The sequence below is a fragment of the Ranitomeya variabilis genome, chromosome 2 (assembly GCF_051348905.1).
Source record: "Ranitomeya variabilis isolate aRanVar5 chromosome 2, aRanVar5.hap1, whole genome shotgun sequence".
In the NCBI taxonomy this organism is placed as follows: domain Eukaryota; kingdom Metazoa; phylum Chordata; class Amphibia; order Anura; family Dendrobatidae; genus Ranitomeya; species Ranitomeya variabilis.
This window is the reverse complement of record NC_135233.1, coordinates 424,639,071-424,658,713: the sequence shown is the minus strand read 5'-3', so window position 1 is coordinate 424,658,713 and position 19,643 is coordinate 424,639,071. Positions and strand designations below refer to the sequence as shown.

Genomic DNA, 19,643 nt, shown 5'->3' with positions numbered 1-19,643 from the left:
TTATTTAAATAAATATAATTTTAAAAAAAGGCGTGGGGTCCTTCCATTTTTGACAACCAGCTTTGCTAAACCTGACAGCTAGTATTCTCAGGCTGGTAAGGGGCCAGTGATAAAGCCCCTCAGCCTAAAAATAGCAGCCCACAGCTGCCCAGAAAAGTCGCATCTATTAGATGTGCCAATTCTGGCGCTTTGTCGAGCTCTTCCCATTTGCCCTGTAGTGGTGGCAAGTGGGGTTCATATTTGTGGGGTTGATGTCACCTTTGTATTGGCAGGTGACATCAAGCCCACAGCTTAGTAATGGAGAGGCGTCTATAAGAACCTACCCATTACTAATCCTATAGTTATATGTAAATAAAGACACGGCCAGAATAAAGTCCTTTATTTGAAATAAAACAAAACAGTTTTCTATTTTTATTTACAAATAACAAACACAGTCTTCCATGTGTAGTGCGGGGTCTGTCAGTGTCTACCAGTCATCCATGAGTAGTGTGGGGTCTTTCGCTCTCCCCGTCTTCTATGTGTAGTGTGGGGTCTGTCACTATCTATCCTCCATGTTCAATGCTGGTTCTGTCACTCTCTATCTGTCCTCTATATGTAGTGCGGGGTCCGACACTCTCTACTTGTCCTTTATGTGTAGTGTGGGGCCTGTCGCTCTCTTATACTTCATATGAAGTGTGGGGTCTGTCGCTGTCTACCTATTGTCATGGGGTTACCGCAATGGAGCGGAACCAGAAGACCGCAGCGTCTGGTGGCTCCTACTCCTCCGCTGAGAAGTACTTTTTCTGTTTATTAAATATGTTTATTTCTTCCAGCAGAACAGGGGTTAATCGGCCAAGTTGGAAATTCGGGTGTTCAGCTGTGCTCGGTTAGACACTCCTTTTCCCTATAAAATCTGGGCTCTATTACCTAGTCCTTGTCAGAGTTAGCACTTGCTGCATGACATAAGGAGGGAGAGACATTGGTATGAGGAGAGCTAAAGGAGTGAGAAGCGACTGTTTAGTTTGTACGCGTGGTAATTCATTATCCTTCCCTGTTTTGCTTTCTTCCCCCTCCCTGCACACCCTGGTGGATTACTCTGTTATATATAAGTGAATATTTTGTGTGTGTGAAGTTTTCAGTTTCCCCTTGTCTTTGTTGCCGTTTGTCGGGTTGGTGTACTGCAATGAACAGTAGTGCCCCTGCTTCTCTGGGTGGAGGAAGGGGACAGATGAATTATCTTTCCTGAGTTCAGGGATAGTAAGGGACCCTAGGGTCAGCCACCGTTGAGTGGGGGCGCCTACCGCAACAAATTAGGGTGCCTACCTCCACTGTTAGGTAGGTTTCATTATAGTGATCTTGTATAGGACCCACCAGGTTTCCTTTATTGTAGGTATTTCTTAGGGCAACAACAGGGTGAGCCTTCGAGGAGTGGGGGCGCCTACCGCGGTAAAGTAGGGCGCCTACCTCCACTGTCAGGCAGGATTTATCAGTATTGAACACAGGGTGGTTTAGGTACATTTGTTGCCTTCTTACCTTTTAAATCTGCTTTGATAAATAAAGTCTAATTTTTAAACTGTCTTATTCTTATTAAAAGTTAAATTTTAGGGATCCTTGGTTCTTTTCTTGGTTCGACAGATGAAAGGCTAATCTAGGAGATAAAGCAAGGGCAGAGGCCCTGGCGTCTTCACCATCTGAAGTATCCCGGGGAACAAGGCGAGCTATGGCGCCCCCTAGTGTTAGGGCCAGGAAAGTAGCCCCTGATCCCAGGTCACTCGACAGCTGTGTCATGACACCTATCTTCCATGTGTAGTGTGGGGTCTGTCACTCTCTACCTATCCTCCATGTTCAATGCTGGTTCTGTCACTCTCTACGTATCCTCAATGTTCAATGCTGGTTCTGTCACTACCTATTGTCAACCTTCAATGCTGGTTCTGTCACTCTTTACCTATCCTCCATATTCAATGCTGGTTCTGTCATTCTGTACCTATCCTCCATGTTCAATGCTGGTTCTGTCTCTCTCTACCTATCCTCCATGTTCACTGCTGGTTCTGTCACTCTCTACCTATCCTCAATGTTGGTTCTGTCACTCTCTGCCTATCCTCCATGTTCAATGCTGGTTCTGTCACTCTCTACCTCTCCTCCATGTTCAATGCTGGTTCTGTCACTCTCTACCTATCCTCCATATTCAATGCTGGTTCTGTCACTCTCTACCTATCCTCAATGTTGGTTCTGTCACTCTCTACCTATCCTCCATGTTCAATGCTGGTTCTGTCACTCTACCTATCCTCCATGTTCAATGCTGGTTCTTTCACTCTCTACCTATCCTCCATATTCAATGCTGGTTCCGTCACTCTTTACCTATCCTCCATGTTCAATGCTGGTTCTGTCACTCTCTACCTATTGTCAACGTTCAATGCTCGTTCTGTCACTCTTTACCTATCCTCCATATTCAATGCTGGTTTTGTCACTCTTTACCTATCCTCCATGTTCAATGCTGGTTCTGTCACTCTCTACCTATCGTCCACGTTCAATGCTGGTTCTGTCACTCTCTACCTATCCTCCATGTTCAATGCTGGTTCTGTCACTCTCTACCTATCCTCCATGTTCAATGCTGGTTCTGTCACTCTCTACCTATCCTCCATATTCAATGCTGGTTCTGTCACTCTCTACCTATCGTCCACGTTCAATGCTGGTTCTGTCACTCTCTACCTATCCTTCAATGTTGGTTCTGTCACTCTCTACCCATCCTTCATGTTCAATGCTGGTTCTGTCACTCTCTAGCTGTCCTCTATATGTAGTGCGGTGTCTGTCGCTCTCTACTTGTACTCCATACGAAGTGCGGGATCTGTCACTCTCTACTTGTCCTCCATGCGTATTGTGGGGCCTGTTACTACACCTCCATTTTTTGGATTAGGGATTTCTACAGCAGTCACATAGTCCTCATCCTTCATGATCACAAGCATCGTGCTCCTAATCTACCTGGGAACAACCACACAAAATATCCCACTGCACTTTGTGCAAATTTGCATAAGCCCTGAACTTTATGGGTATGTTCCGATGTGCAGCAAATCTGTCAAGCCCGATCATGGCTGAAGGGTTAAGTGTATGCAGAATACTTTTGTGCCAACCCAAAAGCTCCCATGGGAGCACTTGTATACATTATCACACTAACCATCCCGCCAGGTAATGTCATGCCCTCCGTACAGAAGCGGTTTGTCAGCACAGATTGTTAACATGTAAGTACTGTAAATAGTGATGAACACAGAGAAACAGAAATCCCCAGAGAGCGGAGACACTGGAGTCTATAAAGAGCGTTAAATCCAGGAGCTGGATCCTGGATGATCCTTCCCTGCTTCCCGATCCACTGACATGCAAGTGATACCTTTGGAAAGCTCCACGTCGGGTCTTGCTCCTTTGTGACATCTTACAAGGCCCGGTTACACACCGGTGTCTTAGTATTGAGACTCGTGTTCTCAGTTGATGTGTAGAGAGCTCCATAGTGCATTCATTTTTGCAAAACACCAGTGATTCTTTCACTTGTTCAAACCTGCTGAATAATCCATCAGTTGCAGTAAGCAGCACAAAATATTATCGGTCTCTGTTCACATTGTGCATTCATCTTTGTAAATCTCCAGCGGTTCCTCTGTGGGCTGCTTCGGACTTGCCGTTTCCCTCGCCGTCTCCTCTCCTTGTTCTGGAGCTTCCAGGGTGTCTCCTCGGTGTTCTTGCATCGCTGCCTGCTGTGCCATTGCCCTGCACGGTGTGTCCGACCCGTCCTGCGGCATCATCAGGGAAGAACTTGCGGCAGTTACTAAATTACTTGTCAGAAAGTAAAACTTTCAGGATGTTTTACACAACGGTTTTGGCGCCGGAGGCTGTGTCAATCTCACAGGGTGTAATGTGATCACAGGTTAGGGGCCACATTAGTTACAGAACACCAGAACCTACTCAGGTGACTAACGGGACTGCTGGAGGGTGACATGGACACACCAATGTACTGCACTATGCTGAGTCAATCAACCTTCCTGGTATCAGACCCTAGACAAAGCGGGGACCCCTGAGGTCAGACCAGGCGGGGACCCCTGAGGTCAGACCAGGCGGGGACCCCAGAGGTCAGACCAGGCGGGGACCCCAGAGGTCAGACCAGGCGGGGACCCCAGAGATCAGACCAAACCCAGAGGTCAGACCAGGCGGGGACCCCAGAGGCCAGACCAGGCGTGGGACCCCAGAAGTCAAACTAGGTGTGGGACCCCAGAGGTCAGACTAGGCGTGGGACCCCAGAGGTCAGACCAGGCGTGGGACCCCAGAGGTCAGACCAGACGAGGACCCCAGAAGTCAAACCAGGTGTGGGACCCCAGAGGTCAGACCAGGGGGAGACCCCAGAGGTCAGACCAGACCCCAGAGGTCAGACCAGACGTGGGACCCCAGAGGTCAGACCAGACCCCAGAGGTCAGACCTGATGTGGGACCACAAAGATGTAACCTGGGGTCGTTATAGGTGACGTGGGTTGGTTATGGGTAATGTGGGGTCATTATGGGTGACGTGGGGTCGTTATTGGGTAACGTGGGGTGTTTATGGGTAATGTGGGGTCGTTATGGTGTAATGTGGGGTCGTTATGGGTAACGTGGGGTCATTGTGGGTGACATGGGCTCGTTATGGGTGACGTGGGGTCGTTATGCGGTAACGTAGGGTCGTTATGTGGTAACATGGGGTCGTTATACAGTAACGTGGGATCGTTATGGGGTAACGTGGGGTCGTTATCGGTGACGTGGTGTCGTTATATGGTAACGTGGGGTCTTATGCGGTGACGTGGGGTCGTTATGTGGTAACGTGGAGTCATTATGGGTGACATGGGGTCATTGTGGGTGACGTGGGCTCGTTATGGGTAACCTGGGGTAGCTATGGGTGACGTGGGTTTGTTATGGGGTAACGTGGGGTCTTTATGGGTAACCTGGGGTAGCTATGGGTGACATGGGGTCGTTATGGGGTAACGTGGGGTCGTTATGGGGTAACGTGGGGTCGTTATGGGGTAACGTGGGGTCGTTATACGGTAACGTGGGGTCGTTATGCGGTAACGTAGGGTCGTTATGTGGTAACATGGGGTCATTATACAGTAATGTGGGGTCATTATGGGTGACGTGGGCTCGTTATGGTTAACCTGGGGTAGCTATGGGTGACGTGGCGTCGTTATGGGTGATGTGGGGTCATTGTGGGTGATGTGGGGTCATTATGGGTAATGTGGGGTCGTTATGGGGTGACGTGGGGTCATTATGGGGTGACGTGGGTTCGCTATGGGTGACGGGTCGTTATGGGGTACCATGGTGTCGTTATGGGGTGACGTGGGGTCACTATGGGTGACGGGTCATTATGGGGTACCGTGGGGTCGTTATGGGTGATGTGGGGTCGTTATGGGTAATGTGGGGTCGTTATGGGGTGACGTGGGGTCATTATGGGGTGACGTGGGTTCGCTATGGGTGACGGGTCGTTATGGGGTACCGTGGTGTCGTTATGGGTGACGTGGGGTCGTTATGGGGTGACGTGGGTTCGCTATGGGTGACGGGTCGTTATGGGGTACCGTGGGGTCGTTATGGGTGATGTGGGGTCGTTATGGGTAATGTGGGGTCGTTATGGGGTGACGTGGGGTCATTATGGGGTGACGTGGGTTCGCTATGGGTGACGGGTCGTTATGGGGTACCGTGGTGTCGTTATGGGTGACGTGGGGTCGTTATGGGGTGACGTGGGTTCGCTATGGGTGACGGGTCGTTATGGGGTACCGTGGGGTCGTTATGGGTGATGTGGGGTCGTTATGGGTAATGTGGGGTCGTTATGGGGTGACGTGGGGTCATTATGGGGTGACGTGGGTTCGCTATGGGTGACGGGTCGTTATGGGGTACCGTGGTGTCGTTATGGGTGACGTGGGGTCGTTATGGGGTGACGTGGGGTCGCTATGGGTGACGGGTCGTTATGGGGTACCGTGGGGTCGTTATGGGTGACGTGGGGTCATTATTGGTGACGTGGGGTCGCTATGGGTAATGTGGGGTCGTTATGGGTAATGTGGGGTCGTTATGGGGTGACGTGGGGTTGTTATTGGTGATGTGGGGTTGTTATGAGGTAACATGGGGTTGTTATGGGTGACGTGGGGTAACTATGTGGTTACGTGATATTCTGTGAGACAGTCCGTTATTTCCCAGCCTCCTGCACGTTGTTCGGTGACAGCAGTGACTCCCATCATCTTCCTCATCATGTCCCGCTCACCATGGTTATCTGTGGCTGCTCGTGATGCCGTTGCCGAGGCAACCATCCCATAATCCTTCGCTCCCTCGTCCCCGTCCCGACTCCTCATCATCCATCCTCCCATTACCCAGCATCCTCCTCTGTCTCCCGCCCGGTCCCCCCGGTAACGGATGGGTGTGGTCCCCGCCTCCATGTACCAGTAGATCATCCAATCACAGGGCGGAGTTTTCTTGCCTGTTCCGTGACGTCACGGGCGTCCGTCCAGTCAGCGCAGAGCTGGGCGTGGCTACTGGCTGAGGGAGTGTTGGGACGGAGCGGCCTGAAGGCTGGGGCGTCAGTTGAGGCGAGAAGAGCGAGTGCTGCTGCCGGCGCTGGGCTGAGGTAACGTGTGCTGGGCAGGGTGTGGGGCCCGGGCTCTGCCCCGGCTGTGGTCACCCCTTAAAGGGCAGGTCCATTCACCACACAGCACCACATATTAACCCTTTCTTCTAACAGCATGTGTCTTCTGCTGGGGAAGCTGTCTGACAACCCGAGTGCCTGCCCTTCTAGTAGTGGAGGCAGGTTGTCAGATTATTCACCCCCCGTCTATAGAATGGCCCTCTTACAGTAGACCACCCCTCTAATAAATCGTCAGGCAGGTTTGGCGCCGCTTATCTCTGAAGAGGTGGCCGGTTGTCATGGAGCTGAGGCCGTTACTGTGTGGCCTCTCCAGCGCTGTAGGTCACAGCTTTCTGCCTCCAGCGCTTGTCATTCCTGTCAGTCACCTCCAGGGCCCCTCCCACTGTCTTTGCCCCCCCCCCGTGCCCCCCAGGCCCAGACTCTTCACCACTTAGGTTTCCGGTGGACGTCGTGCTCCTGGAAGGAGTAGTGCCACATACTGGGAGTTGTGGTGATGCGGCCTCAGGGGTTGAACACTTTCACACGTTAGGATTGCAGACTTTTTGTTCCTTTATAGACCGGCCCGGGGATGTGTTATACGGCCGCCATAACCGCCCCTTTATGAGGAGAAGCTCTGTGCAGTGGGAGGGTAGAGGTCAGCACGGACTCCTGGGGGTCTCTACAACTAGGGGTTTTTAATATTTTCATAAACGGCAGCACTTTAGGTTGTGTGGTGTCTCCTCTTATAACTGCCCTTTATTGACTGAATGAAAATTAGCTGCAGTACTGGACGTTGCCTGAAGACAGGGGTGGCGCTGTAAGGGAAGTGATTTTCTCACACATTGCATTTGCAGGATGGATGATAAATGTTTGATGTCCGAGACCTCCCAGATCCTGATCCTCTGTGCTCAGGACTGAATGGATCCGGTCTCTCAGACCATAGACCCTGATGGAGGAGGTAGCGGTCGGGCCTCCCGTCACACTGGAGGAGGTAGCGGTCGGGCCTCCCGTCACACTGGAGGAGGTAGCGGTCGGGCCTCCCGTCACACTGGAGGAGGTAGCGGTCGGGCCTCCCGTCACACTGGAGGAGGTAGCGGTCGGGCCTCCCGTCACACTGGAGGAGGTAGCGGTCGGGCCTCCCGTCACACTGGAGGAGGTAGCGGTCGGGCCTCCGTCGCTCTGGGGACGGTTGTGCTTGGGCCTGCCCCCATTTCTGCACCTGGTGTCCTGGCTTTTGTGATACCCCATGACATTACAATGGGGGTCTTACCTGCAGGGTCTAGTGAGGGTACACCGGCTGTCACAGAGGGCCAGAGTGGTGCCGGACCCGGGCAGCACAAGTGAAGCTTCCGAGCTGTTCTAGGCCGGGTTCACACATGCGCCTGAGGACTGCAGGACTGCAGTATACGTCTGAGTCTCCTGACCTTAACTCATCAGCTGCGTATACGGGAGACCTGCGGCGGCTGCGTATACGGGAGACCTGCGGCGGCTGCGTATACGGGAGACCTGCGGCGGCTGCGTATACGGGAGACCTGCGGCGGCTGCGTATACGGGAGACCTGCGGCGGCTGCGTATACGGGAGACCTGCGGCGGCTGCGTATACGGGAGACCTGCGGCGGCTGCGTATACGGGAGACCTGCGGCGGCTGCGTATACGGGAGACCTGCGGCGGCTGCGTATACGGGAGACCTGCGGCGGCTGCGTATACGGGAGACCTGCGGCGGCTGCGTATACGGGAGACCTGCGGCCGCTCCGTGCGCTGCTCACAGATGTGGATCTGGTCTAACAGTACATGGCTGCTCTCAGAAACAGCGCCACTCTTGACCATGGGTTGCGTGGGGTATTGCAGCCCGGCTCCCTCCATTGAGCGGAGTTGTCATACTGCACATTATTGCGTGGTGATTCTGGAGGACGTACAGAAAGGTCTGAACACGTCCTCCGCTCCGACACAGACTGGAGTTAGGTGGATAAATCGGGTGGTTAATCTGTGACTGGAGAAGTGTGAGCACACGGCCTGCGACTTACTGCGGTGCATTATGGTAGAACAGTCAGGACGGCCCACCATGAAAGCCTTGTGTGACTGTTGGTTCACCGCGGCGGGCTGCTGTCTGATGGATGACGACTTCTGTGCACTCACGTGATCATCATACATGTGCGTCCAGGGCGATGTCATGTGATCACACGAATCGGCACATTAGTCGAGTATTCCCGGCGATCAGACCTACCTGGTGACTCCTTTATCGATGACAGCCCCTTTAAGGCCGCGTTCACACATTGCAGCTGAAGTGTTGTCCCTCTTTCCCGTGTGCAGTCAGTTAATGGTTTCACCTGTGAAGCTGCATGGTCTATTTTAACGCTTTAATGGATTGCTGGTGAAAGATGCAGGGGCGCAGTGCTGCACTGTGTGAACACCGCCTAATACATGAATGCCGTGTAATTCTGGCAGTTATCGTGTTTATTCCTCAGCGCATCTGTTCGCGGCCCTAGAAGCTGTGACAGGTTGGTGATCCCTGTGACATTGTGCCATTATGGTGGTCTGATCCCCGGCCCCTGGGGGGAGGGTGGGCTCTGACACGTCATACACTCTCCAGTAGGAGAAAGTCCTGTCTGATCTTTGCTGCATTCACAACATGCAGGAGCCCCAGCCGCCGGCAGTGCTGGGACTTGTAGTTGCCCAGTAGCAGGACAGCCGCAGACTATCAGCTCTGTGCTGTAGGAATCTGCACAGTGACGTTGTATCTGGCAGGACACCCCAGAGCCATGGCGTGAGTTTCCGCCCTTTTTTTTTTTTTTTTTTTTTTTTGGCACTTCATGAAACCTCATGGTTTTCTATCTTTGTTCCTCTCATTTCTCACACCCCGGGGTGTTAATTTTTGGGTATCTGGATTTAACCCTCCCAGTTCCCACAGTTGTTTTCCCCTCGGGCAGTGCCCGGGCAGGAGCCGAGGGCTCAGATTTGTGCTGCTTTGTCATTCTCTCGCCCACTGCAGATGTGACATTAATTTCATTCTTGCTGACTTCGCCATGTTTTTGTTTCTCGTTCCATCGGCGTGTTCGTCATCGAGGGCTCTTCGTGATCTCTGTATTTGCACAGACTCGGGCGATGAAAGTAAAGATATGATGTGAAGTGCGTGAACACTTGTGCAACCAACTTCCTTTCTTGTTGCGCCTTTACTTGTGTAAGGAAGCAATCTTGCAAATCGTATTGCAGGAAACACCACTGTTCTGTGTACACAGCTCCCATGCAGACCGTTGTGTTCCCATGGCCATAGCCTCAGTCACTTGTTATTCCTCTAATCCGTCCTTTGCCGTACTGGAGCAGAGGTTTATATCTGTACCCGGACAGCAGTATAGCAATGCAGTGATGCCACTCCATGAACTTTTATAACTTTATTATCCCCTTAAACATTAGTCGGGTACCATGTCTGATGCCAACCAATTAGCATTAGGGCAAAGCAGCCGACCTCTGTACTGACTTCTATGGAGATGTTACTCCATTGAGGTTTGTGGAAAGTATGGCAAGACCGGAGGCATGCATCAGCGGCACACGGCTATTGGGCAAATCCTGAGCTGGGCATAGGTGCCTGAGTTGGGAAGTGTAAGAAGCATAAACCGACCGTGATCATTGCAGGATGGAAACCTTTACTGACATCCGCTGCAGCTTGGCCTGACCAGTATATACGTAGATCGGGTCTCCGGACACCCCCCCCCGACATTTAGAGTTGGCTTTTTAATGATCATGTATCGTTACCAAAGTGTAATTGGTCTGGGCTGACCCACACTAGTCACAAGGCTGAGTGTGAGCCCCCTGGTGTCGACGGGGTCTGACGCCAGCACATGGAAAGCGGGATCTTTGTATCCTGCAGCCTCTTGCTGTCGTGTGGTATCTTACCGGGATGCTCCATTTGTCAGAGGTTATCACTTATCCACAAGATGGTTGATCTGTTGGTGTCCAACCCACAGGATCCGCTGCACTCGCCGGGATGTTGGAGTGGCTCGGCACAGCGCATGCCCATCCTCCGCTCCATTAGTTGTCTATGTGACTGTCGTCGTTCTCCTGCAGTCCCATAGGGAATCATCGCAGCCATGGATGAACGTGCAAACTGCTGAAGTCCCCATCCTGGCAATCCGTGCAGGGCGGACCCCCGCTGATATAGAACTCATCACCTTTCCTGTGATACAGTGATAGCATCTTGAAACTGGAATATCCCTTTAATGCAGTGTTTCCCAACTTCAGTCCAAGACCCACCAACAGGTCAGGTTGTCAGGATATCCTTAATATTGCACAGGTGATGGAATGGATGGATATTGCACAGGCGATGGAATGGATGGATATTGCACAGGCGATGGAATGGATGGATATTGCACAGGCGATGGACTGGATGCCTGAGCAGGTGATGGAATTATCACCTGTGCAATACTAAGGATATCCTGACCTGTTGGTGGGACTTGAGGACCGGAGTTTAGAAACGCTGCATTAAAGGGTTTCTGCAATTAAATATGGAGACATATACCTAGGATATCCCACGTCCTCCTGATTAGTTGGGGTCCGGTGACTCCTTGCCTTTCCCACAGTGACCCCGTACCCCCGTGGCACAGGGACCAGTCCCCCATGCATTTTAGTGACACAGCCTAATGAATTGCATGAACATTGTGAAATGGGAAAAATTTATTTTAGTCCAAAGTACAGCAGGAAAGACTCCAGTAATTCTGCCTTTTACCTCCATGAACTTCCCAGTGTTATTTTGTGAATCGCCTCGTGTTTCTCGCGGGTGATTGTCTCTGCTGAATGCAAACTTACCAGAACCTCCAGTTAACTGCGGTGCAATATGTAGCATAATGGAGTGTCCCGCAGCAACCTGAGCTTGCAGCCACGGCCCGGGTGTTACCTCTGCTTTCCAGGAATTACACAATCCCATCCAACCTGCAACTTCACTCCTGAAATCTCCTTATCGGCTTTATTCCTCGCCACCAGCAATGAAGCATATGTAAGTGGCGAGGAGTGTGGCACGCTCGTGCTCCTCCGCCCTGGTACTAATCCCGGCCTGTGCAGAGGAGGCCACATTGTGCCCGATGCAGCTGCTGTTTCTCTTCTGGGTAGACGCCAATAACTTTTACCATTTTGCTTTTTATGTTAATGGCAATGATCGGTCCATTAGGACCTTTGCTGATACCTGGCTGTGTGCGTATGTGCAGACGCCAGGTCATCCGCACCCACACGGCTCGGTGCGGGCGTGAGTGGTCCTGGGGAGCCCCTCAAAGATAGTCAGGTAGTTGCCCTGCTCTGTGCCCTATGCCTGACACAGCACAGTGCTTCCTTGTTTTAGTAGAAAAGCCAACCCCGTTCCATGTCTATACTTTGCAGAAGGAGGCTGGCTGAAATGACCCAAACTGCTAATCTCCATGGTTACAACCCACTTAACGGAACACTGCGGGACCTGGGGGTGCACAGTAGTGGATGATCCCTTTAAGTCTTCTGCTTTGTTCACTTGTTTGACAGATGTCTGATATCGCCCTGCTTCATCCGGTGCATGTTGTGTAATAAATGTTTTTAATCTTTATCTGACCACATTGCTCGTCTATTTCCCTCGCCCGCTGACAATGGCCGCTCCTCCACTATATGGCGGTGCGGAGCTGTCCCGGGCTAGCGTTTCCGGAGGACGCTAACCCTATAGGTGTCTCACCCGTTTTTCAGGTTTGCAGTTTCTGATTTTGTGCGGCGTCTGTAACGCCTAAAACCTGCGGCCGAGCGGTAACATAGGAATGGCCATATGTATTATATGTACAATGGTGAGAACATCCTGTGCCGTTGACGTTTCCGGAGTTACCGCCATCCCTGGAGGATGTAATATCGGCTCGTATTAATGTGAAATCGCCGTGTAGTTTACTGATGTGGACTGGGCAGGAAAATATGTCATTTTCAGGGAGATTTATGAAGATTCTACTGAAGAGGGAAGTAGGGGAGTTGCCTATAGCAACTGATCAGATTCCTGCATTTATTCCGTGGTTGCTATGGCGACTGCTCCACTTCCTATTCCTCTGGTTTTGATAAATCTCTTGTGTCTGGAGCATTTGATAATGTGGAGATAAGCAGCTCAGGTGACTGGTGGAAATGTGACGCCAGCACCTGACTCTTTTTGGGTCATTTTCTAATAATACTATGGATGTTCTTAGTGCTGCACATTTAGCTCCCGGCAGAGGAAGCTGCAAGACCCCAGTCCTGATCGCAGGAGACGACACTCACAATCCTTTTTTATGCACAGATGAATAACTGGCCTTAGCGTAATAAAGTCACTATACCGCTAATCTGCAACAAAGTGCGCCCTGTATGTAATCTGATGGTGAAAAAGGGGCCCCAAGGGCCATTATAGAGCCGAAAGGTTCAGCTTTACCCCATAGTCTGATGCCTGCAATACATGTGATGGCTTGGGGCGGTGGTTGAAGGTCCCCTTGTAGAGTCGCGTGCTCTGGACTTGTCACTATGAGCAGCCGCAGGATGGTAGATAATGTCAGTGTGAACAGGTTTTACCTGAGAGGACCCGGCTGTATTATCGGCTCCATTGACCTCTGTAGTGATGACCCCCTGTCTGATCTGCATCCACCACCCATGGTATAGACTTTGCTCTGCAATGTAATCTGTGATGGGGGAGAGATTGCCCTAAAGAGCAGGTAAATATGACCCCATGTGGAGCCTGCAGGGTCCTCCGGAGTCCTATGAGGATTGGGGTTTACATTGCATGATTTACTTGTCATCAAGATTTCTAACCCTCCTATATGAGCAGTGCATTAGCCCTGGTTATTTCTTATGCTTTGTTAGAGGCTGGAGCACCAATTTTCTAAGACTGGGCTCCAAATCTTTCCCATTCATATTGGAATACCGTAATTTAAAATGTTCTTCCTGCTGCAGTCGCTAGAGGGAGCCGAGGAGCTCTGTGCATACTGCTCTATATTGTTAGTGGTGTACACGGAGCTCCCCCTAGTGGTGACTGCAGACATGTATCGTTACAACAATTGTCTGAAGATGAGATCCTGGGGAAGGGGAGGGCTGGTCCGTGGGCCGAGACCTGTGTGGGTGTGGGTGTGGGGGGGGGGGGGTGTTTAACACTGCTGAGACCCTGGGGGTGGGGGCTGCCTGCTGAGACCCTGGGCGTGGGGGGATACTTATTATAGCTCCATTCACACAGGGGACTCTTGGGGCCCCATTGTTGGGATTGGCTGGGTCCCAGCAGTGGTCATACATTGCCCATTGATCTGCTGCCTCCCTGCTTGCGTTTCCAGCTTTGCCGCAGTCTTGGAGGCACCTGTTGAGCTCTATTGCTGTTTGTTTTGCTTGTCTTCTTGTAATTGACCCATTAGAGCCGTGCATTATACGTGGCTAGATGAATGTAATGGGCGCCCAGGGAATCGAACCACCCGGGCACGCACCGCTCTTGATGGCTGATGGATGGTATGGGGTGTGAAGCTTTATAGGAAGGTTCAGGTGTAGAGAAACAGAGGCAGCCCTGCCCATCGGTTATGTCTGACATTGCAGCGCGGCTCCATTCACTTCAAAGGGTTGCAATACCAGATATAACCTGTGATCAGAGGTAGCGCTGTTTTTGGAAGAAAGCCATGTTCTAATTCTGGACAATCCCTTTAATATCTTTAATTTAGCATCCATTTAAATGCAGCTGTGGGGTAGTGAATGCAATATTAATAGACGGGTGAATGGTGACTGGGGGAAAACACTCTATTGCTCCCCAAAATGGTGGATTAGTGCCATATGACGATTGTATGTATAGATGTCAATATCTGGTTACTTATTGTAATTTTTATGTACAGGGGGTCGCAGCGACAGCTCCAGCCCCCATTGCCTGTTGCAGGTTCTGGAGGTCTTGTTAACAAGGGGGGCTGTAAGAAGTAACTTTTGCAGCAGAAAGTTAGAGGCGGTTTTCCATTTGCATCACTGATTTGGTCATCTGCACAATTGCAATTTTACATCTTTTTTTCCCTTGTGGAACAAATCTAAATCCAGGCTGTGGTCCACATCTTTCATCCAGAAGGACAAAGTAACCCTTGTCCCTGGATCTTGGGGAGGGTCCGGCCATGCAATGCAGTGAATAGCGGAGCAAGGTTGCAGTGCCACCGCGTGTCGCACCCCTTTATCCTCGCTCTCGGCTCGCCGTATTATCGGCAGTATTTTATGGAGCGCTTGCTTATCAGTGTTTTATGACTTTGCTCTCACAGCCACTTGCGCTAATCAATAGGTAGTAGTTTACCCTGATAAGGCTCCTCTTATCTTGCATGGACTCCCAGCAGTAGCCCTGGTTATCAATTGATTTCTTCTTCGCAATCATTGCAAAAAAAAAAGTCTTCTGAAAAGTCCGTGCCCTTGATACAAATCTTATTAAAAATGTCTTAATGTCTTAAAGAAGCCCCATTATTACAGTATAGATGTGTGCTCCGAGCAGGGACACTGATCCACCCTCCGGCTCCATCTTTGTCGGCCGGCAGCCGAGTAAATGTCCACTGATCGGCTGCGATCATCCGGTGTGAATGCACCTTACATCCTCCCCCTTATCGCCAACTTTCTGGGGCTGATGACTGATTGTGGTCAGTCACCAATGGATGAAAACACATCCTGAGATGGGAACCCCCCTCTGACCAAGGCCTCGCCTCACTGCTGGGTGTTTGCTACATTGTGTCCCAGAAATGCTTTATTCTCTGGGCCTGGAGCACTTTCCCTGTTTCTGCACATTGTATTGAGCTCTGCTGCCATCTTCAGCAGGGGCAGAAGTGAGGACCTCCCCTCTGAAGAACCTCTTCCAGTTCTGGTCAGGGGTTTGGCGGTCTGACAGGCTCTGGTGCGGTGGCTTTTATCTCGAGAGGAACATTACATTAGTGGTAGATTTGAAGCCCTCAGCCGGAGACCATAAATGTGGAAGGTTTCCTGCACGTGTATGTAATGATCGCAGTATGGGGGCGGCCATTCTCTCGTCTATCACACCGCCATGTTCACCTTTATGTCCAGGTGCAGAGCGAGGGATGTGAGAGCCCTGTTGTATCCCCCTTTGTCATCCTGCGACTGATACAAATATGGCGGCAGCACATGGCATGCGATCTGTTAGGTACATGTACATATACAATGGAGACTTCTAGGTCCTTGGCCTGATAGGAAAATATGAAGCGTTTTCCACCCTTGGTACATAACGAAGTGTGTTTTGGCCGGCTGCACTGCACCATTCATGATCCAAGCTGGCAGGAATCCGGCTCTGGCAGTGATTGTGGGGGTGACTCATGGGACGTGTAGTGTCCAATAACAGCCCGAATACTGATGCAGTCTCCTGGCGGTTCTCGCTTGGGCTAGCTACTTGGTGGTCCCCCCCGGTGCTTATTTGGTCTTGTACTGTTTGGCGGTGCCCCCAGTGCTCGTTTAGTCTTGGAATGGTTGATGGTGCCCCCTGGTGCTAGTCTGGGCTGGATTGTGCTGCCCCCGAGGTTAGGCTGAGCTGGGGGCTGCCTTATGGCTTGGTGGCCGTCCCGGGTTAGGACAGTGCAGCAGAGTGTTATCGGCACAGCGGCAGGGTCAGGACTAGCTGCACTGGGTTTTCAGCAGTTCTGTCGCATTCTCCTCCCCGTTGGGTGCAGATGAGGAAGTGGTGATATTATGGCACGATATTGGCCGGAGCGCCTGACTTCCTCCTGTACGTTCACGCAGTAACTATCAGATCATTTGCCTCCAGTGTTATTTCCGTTTTATGTACTTGTTGTGATATAATGACAGCAGGTCCAGGAAGCCGAGATCTGTGGGGCCGCCGTGCCGTACAGCAGCTTGGGTGATAGCATGTGGGACATGGCGCATGTGAGCTGGTTACACCTTGTCCTGTGCAATGCCGTGATGCAAAGAGGGAGGGATCTGCGGGCCCCCACGGGTGCGGACGAGAGAGAGGGAGGCGTGGGGCCCCCGTGGGTGGGTGCGAGAGGAAGGGGCGGGGTCCCCATGGGTGGGTGCGAGAGGAAGGCGTGGGGCCCCCGGTGGGTGGGTGCAGGTGAGAGGGAGGTGTGGGCCCCCTTGAATACTGGTGAGAGAGGAAGGCGCGGGCCCCCATGGGTGGGTGCGAGAGGAAGGCGCTGGGCCCCCGGTGGGTGGGTGCAGGTGAGAGGGAGGTGTGGGCCCCCGTGGGTGGGTGTGGGCGGGCGAGAGAGGGAGGTGCAGGCCCCCGGTGGGTGGGTGCAGGCGAGAGGGAGGTGTAGGCCCCCATGGGTGGGTGCGAGAAGAAGGCGCGGGGCCCACGGTGGGTGGGTGCAGGTGAGAGGGAAGCGTGGGCCCCCTGTGGGCAAGAAAACCTATCTGTAGACATTGCTGGAATATCTGTCTTGCACTTTCACATCCTTTCTCTGATCTTCCCGGCAGGACTTCAGGTTCACCATGGCATCCATTCCAGATTTCTACCGAGGGAAGAACGTCCTCATCACCGGAGCCACAGGCTTCATGGGGAAGGTTCTCCTGGAGAAGTTGCTGAGATCTTGCCCAGGGATTAGGGCCGTCTATGTGCTGGTGCGACCCAAAGCGAGCCAGAAGCCTCAGGAGCGGGTGACAGAAATGATGAGCTGCAAGGTGGGTGCTGAGCCGTCTGCTGGCTGCTAACAGAGAACACTAGATTGCATTGAGCTGCAGAGACGATAACCTCTGGGGTCTCTCTAGCGCTGGTGCATCGGAGCTCTGACATTTTACTGTCGGCTCAACCTTGAGATCCTTGCACAACATCTCCATGCGTTACATGACATTTACACCAGCGGTGAGGACAGCAATGGTTCCCACGTGGATTTAAAGTGACGCGCTCGCCTGGTAGAGACGCTTGTCTGCCATGGTAACAGCACAAAGGGACCGTGAGACGGGAAAGACTGATTGTACTTGCCGTAGGGTGACTTATCCTGCTGTACATCGGTGAAATAATATAACTTGCCCACTGAAGCCCCTCCACCCCAGCCGCTGTTTGTGTACAAGGCTGCCACGTGCAGCCACAGTCTCCTCTTGCATTTTCTCTTCGTGCCATTTGACATTGTGCTTTGTATCACTGATGCTTTTATCTGACGCCGGGCACAGATATCACTGCTACCTCTTTCGGCTGGAGACACCTGCACGTGGCCAATAATGGTGCTGCGGTTAAATCTCCGAATAATGCAGAGTAATGGCGCGGTCATTGGCTGCGTGCACGCTGCCTCGCATACGTGTGTAGGAGAGCTCATGGTCATACAGTCTGAGGTGTGGGTTACCGATGCAGACCAGCGTGGCCAAGGCCGGATGGACTCTATTTTTGGCCTCCTGTCGAGTGAATGTTTGTCCTGGATCTTTTCTTGGTGTATTCATCTTGCGAATTGCCCCGCACAAGCTGGTCCCTCAGCCCCATCAGTAATCTGTAGCTGCCGGTGCGGTCTGTGAGGGACCACCTCATACCTGGCTTCATTTACAGCTCTTTTGATTAGCCGGCCTGGCGTGACGTCATTGTTCCAGTGTAACGCACATGTGATGTCACGACAGGCCGGCTACTGAAGAGGAGCCACGAATCCATCAGGTACGAGGCGATCCTCACAGATCAGCAGCCACAGATCACGGATGGGACTGATGGACCCAATCGTAAAAACTTCATTAGGGCTGGAATCACATTTTCTTATTCTGATGCCGGTTTTTGAGACAAAGCCAAGACTAGATTTGCAAGGAATGGAAATCATAGGGGAAGGATGGAGCCTTCTCTTTGCCATTAGATCCACTTCTGGCTTTCGTTTTAAGACCTGCATCTAAAATTGAAGTGTGATTGCAGGCGAGACCTTTCGTCAGTGGCGTGGGTGGCGAGTCTCGAGTCAAGGTCAGGGCCCTGCGGTGCTCCAGCATGAGCAGAGATTCAGCAGCTCTGGAGACCCTACTGAGTATGTCTGTGCCCCAGCACCTAGGCCCGGCGTGACGTCACCATTCCAGCGTAGTACACCGTGTCGCACCGTCCTGACGGTCCAGTCGGTTTATACTCGGGTTTTTTTTTTTTAACAATGAAACTGTTCATGAACACTTCCCGAATCTACTGGAATATGTCCCGGTGCTCAGTTCATGGGTATTAATGTTTCTGGATATGTCAGTGATGGTTTCTTTCCCTCCTTCAGCTGTTTGACCGGTTGAGAGAGGAGCAGCCGCGTTGTGCCGAGAAGCTGATTGCGGTGAGCAGTGAACTGACGCAGCCGGAGCTGGACCTGAGCCGAGAAGACCAGGACATGCTGATAGACTGCATTGATATAGTGTTCCACTGCGCTGCCACCGTGCGCTTCAATGAGTCGCTCCGGTGAGTTTATTGCCATTTCAGTGTGTATCCAAAGGGAGACAAAAAAAAGCTATTAATGCAGGAGGCGAGGGACAGCACAGTTCTACCTGCCGACGCCACAGCCTGGGTCTGTGCATCGAGGATTTTGATTGACAGGTCTCTCCCTTAGTGAACCGCTGGGAGATGACCATGGATTTACTGACCCAAACTCACAGCCTTACAGTAGTATTAGCGGCTGCTGAGTTCGGGTCAGACACGGGCTGCACTTTGGAGGACGTCTGAATTCAGCCTGTAGGAGGACTCTGGCCTTATTAGTTTATAGCATAGTGGCTGTCACTAGTCAATCTGCCTCGATACAGTGGTATTTTGTGGACCGTGACGTGTGCACGCACCCCGGTGTTATGGTCGCTCACTACTTGTATCTTCCACCTTGATATGTCTGCAGTCATGCTCTGGTTTATTATTGCTGTGTGATTCACTTTAAGAAGGCGCAGCTTCTGTGTAATCTCCCGCTGATATTGGCGGTGAGATACGTCACGGATATCCGTATCCATCTGTTGGTCTCCTCGCTGCTTGCCAGTCTTCTCATGGCAGCACCATCTCCCCTTAGTGTCGGTATCTCATACCGTGTGTGCCGGCGATCACTGCAGAGATGTCAGATGGCTCATGACTGGTCCCGGTCAGAAATGTCACTCCGGCTCATGTCATCATGGTCACCGCAGTGTCAGCAGCTATTTCAGGATAACTAGTGTTACCTTGGTGT

General features: G+C 51.8%; 1 protein-coding gene across 4 annotated transcripts in view; it reads left to right on the top strand.

Moving 5' to 3' along the window:
- Positions 1-6,452: 6,452 nt before the first annotated feature.
- FAR1 (fatty acyl-CoA reductase 1) overlaps positions 6,453-19,643 on the top strand; it is a 38,980-nt gene continuing 25,789 nt past the window's right edge. For 2 of the 4 annotated variants that reach the window (XM_077286670.1, XM_077286669.1), the window contains exons 1-3: positions 6,454-6,594; positions 16,984-17,187; positions 18,726-18,901. In XM_077286670.1, the coding sequence (XP_077142785.1) occupies positions 16,999-17,187; positions 18,726-18,901 (365 nt within the window). In that variant the 5' untranslated portion in view covers positions 6,454-6,594; positions 16,984-16,998. Of the gene's footprint in view, positions 6,595-16,983; positions 17,188-18,725; positions 18,902-19,643 lie in introns of those variants that run through there. The other 2 variants (XM_077286668.1, XM_077286667.1) reach the window with 2 other exon arrangements.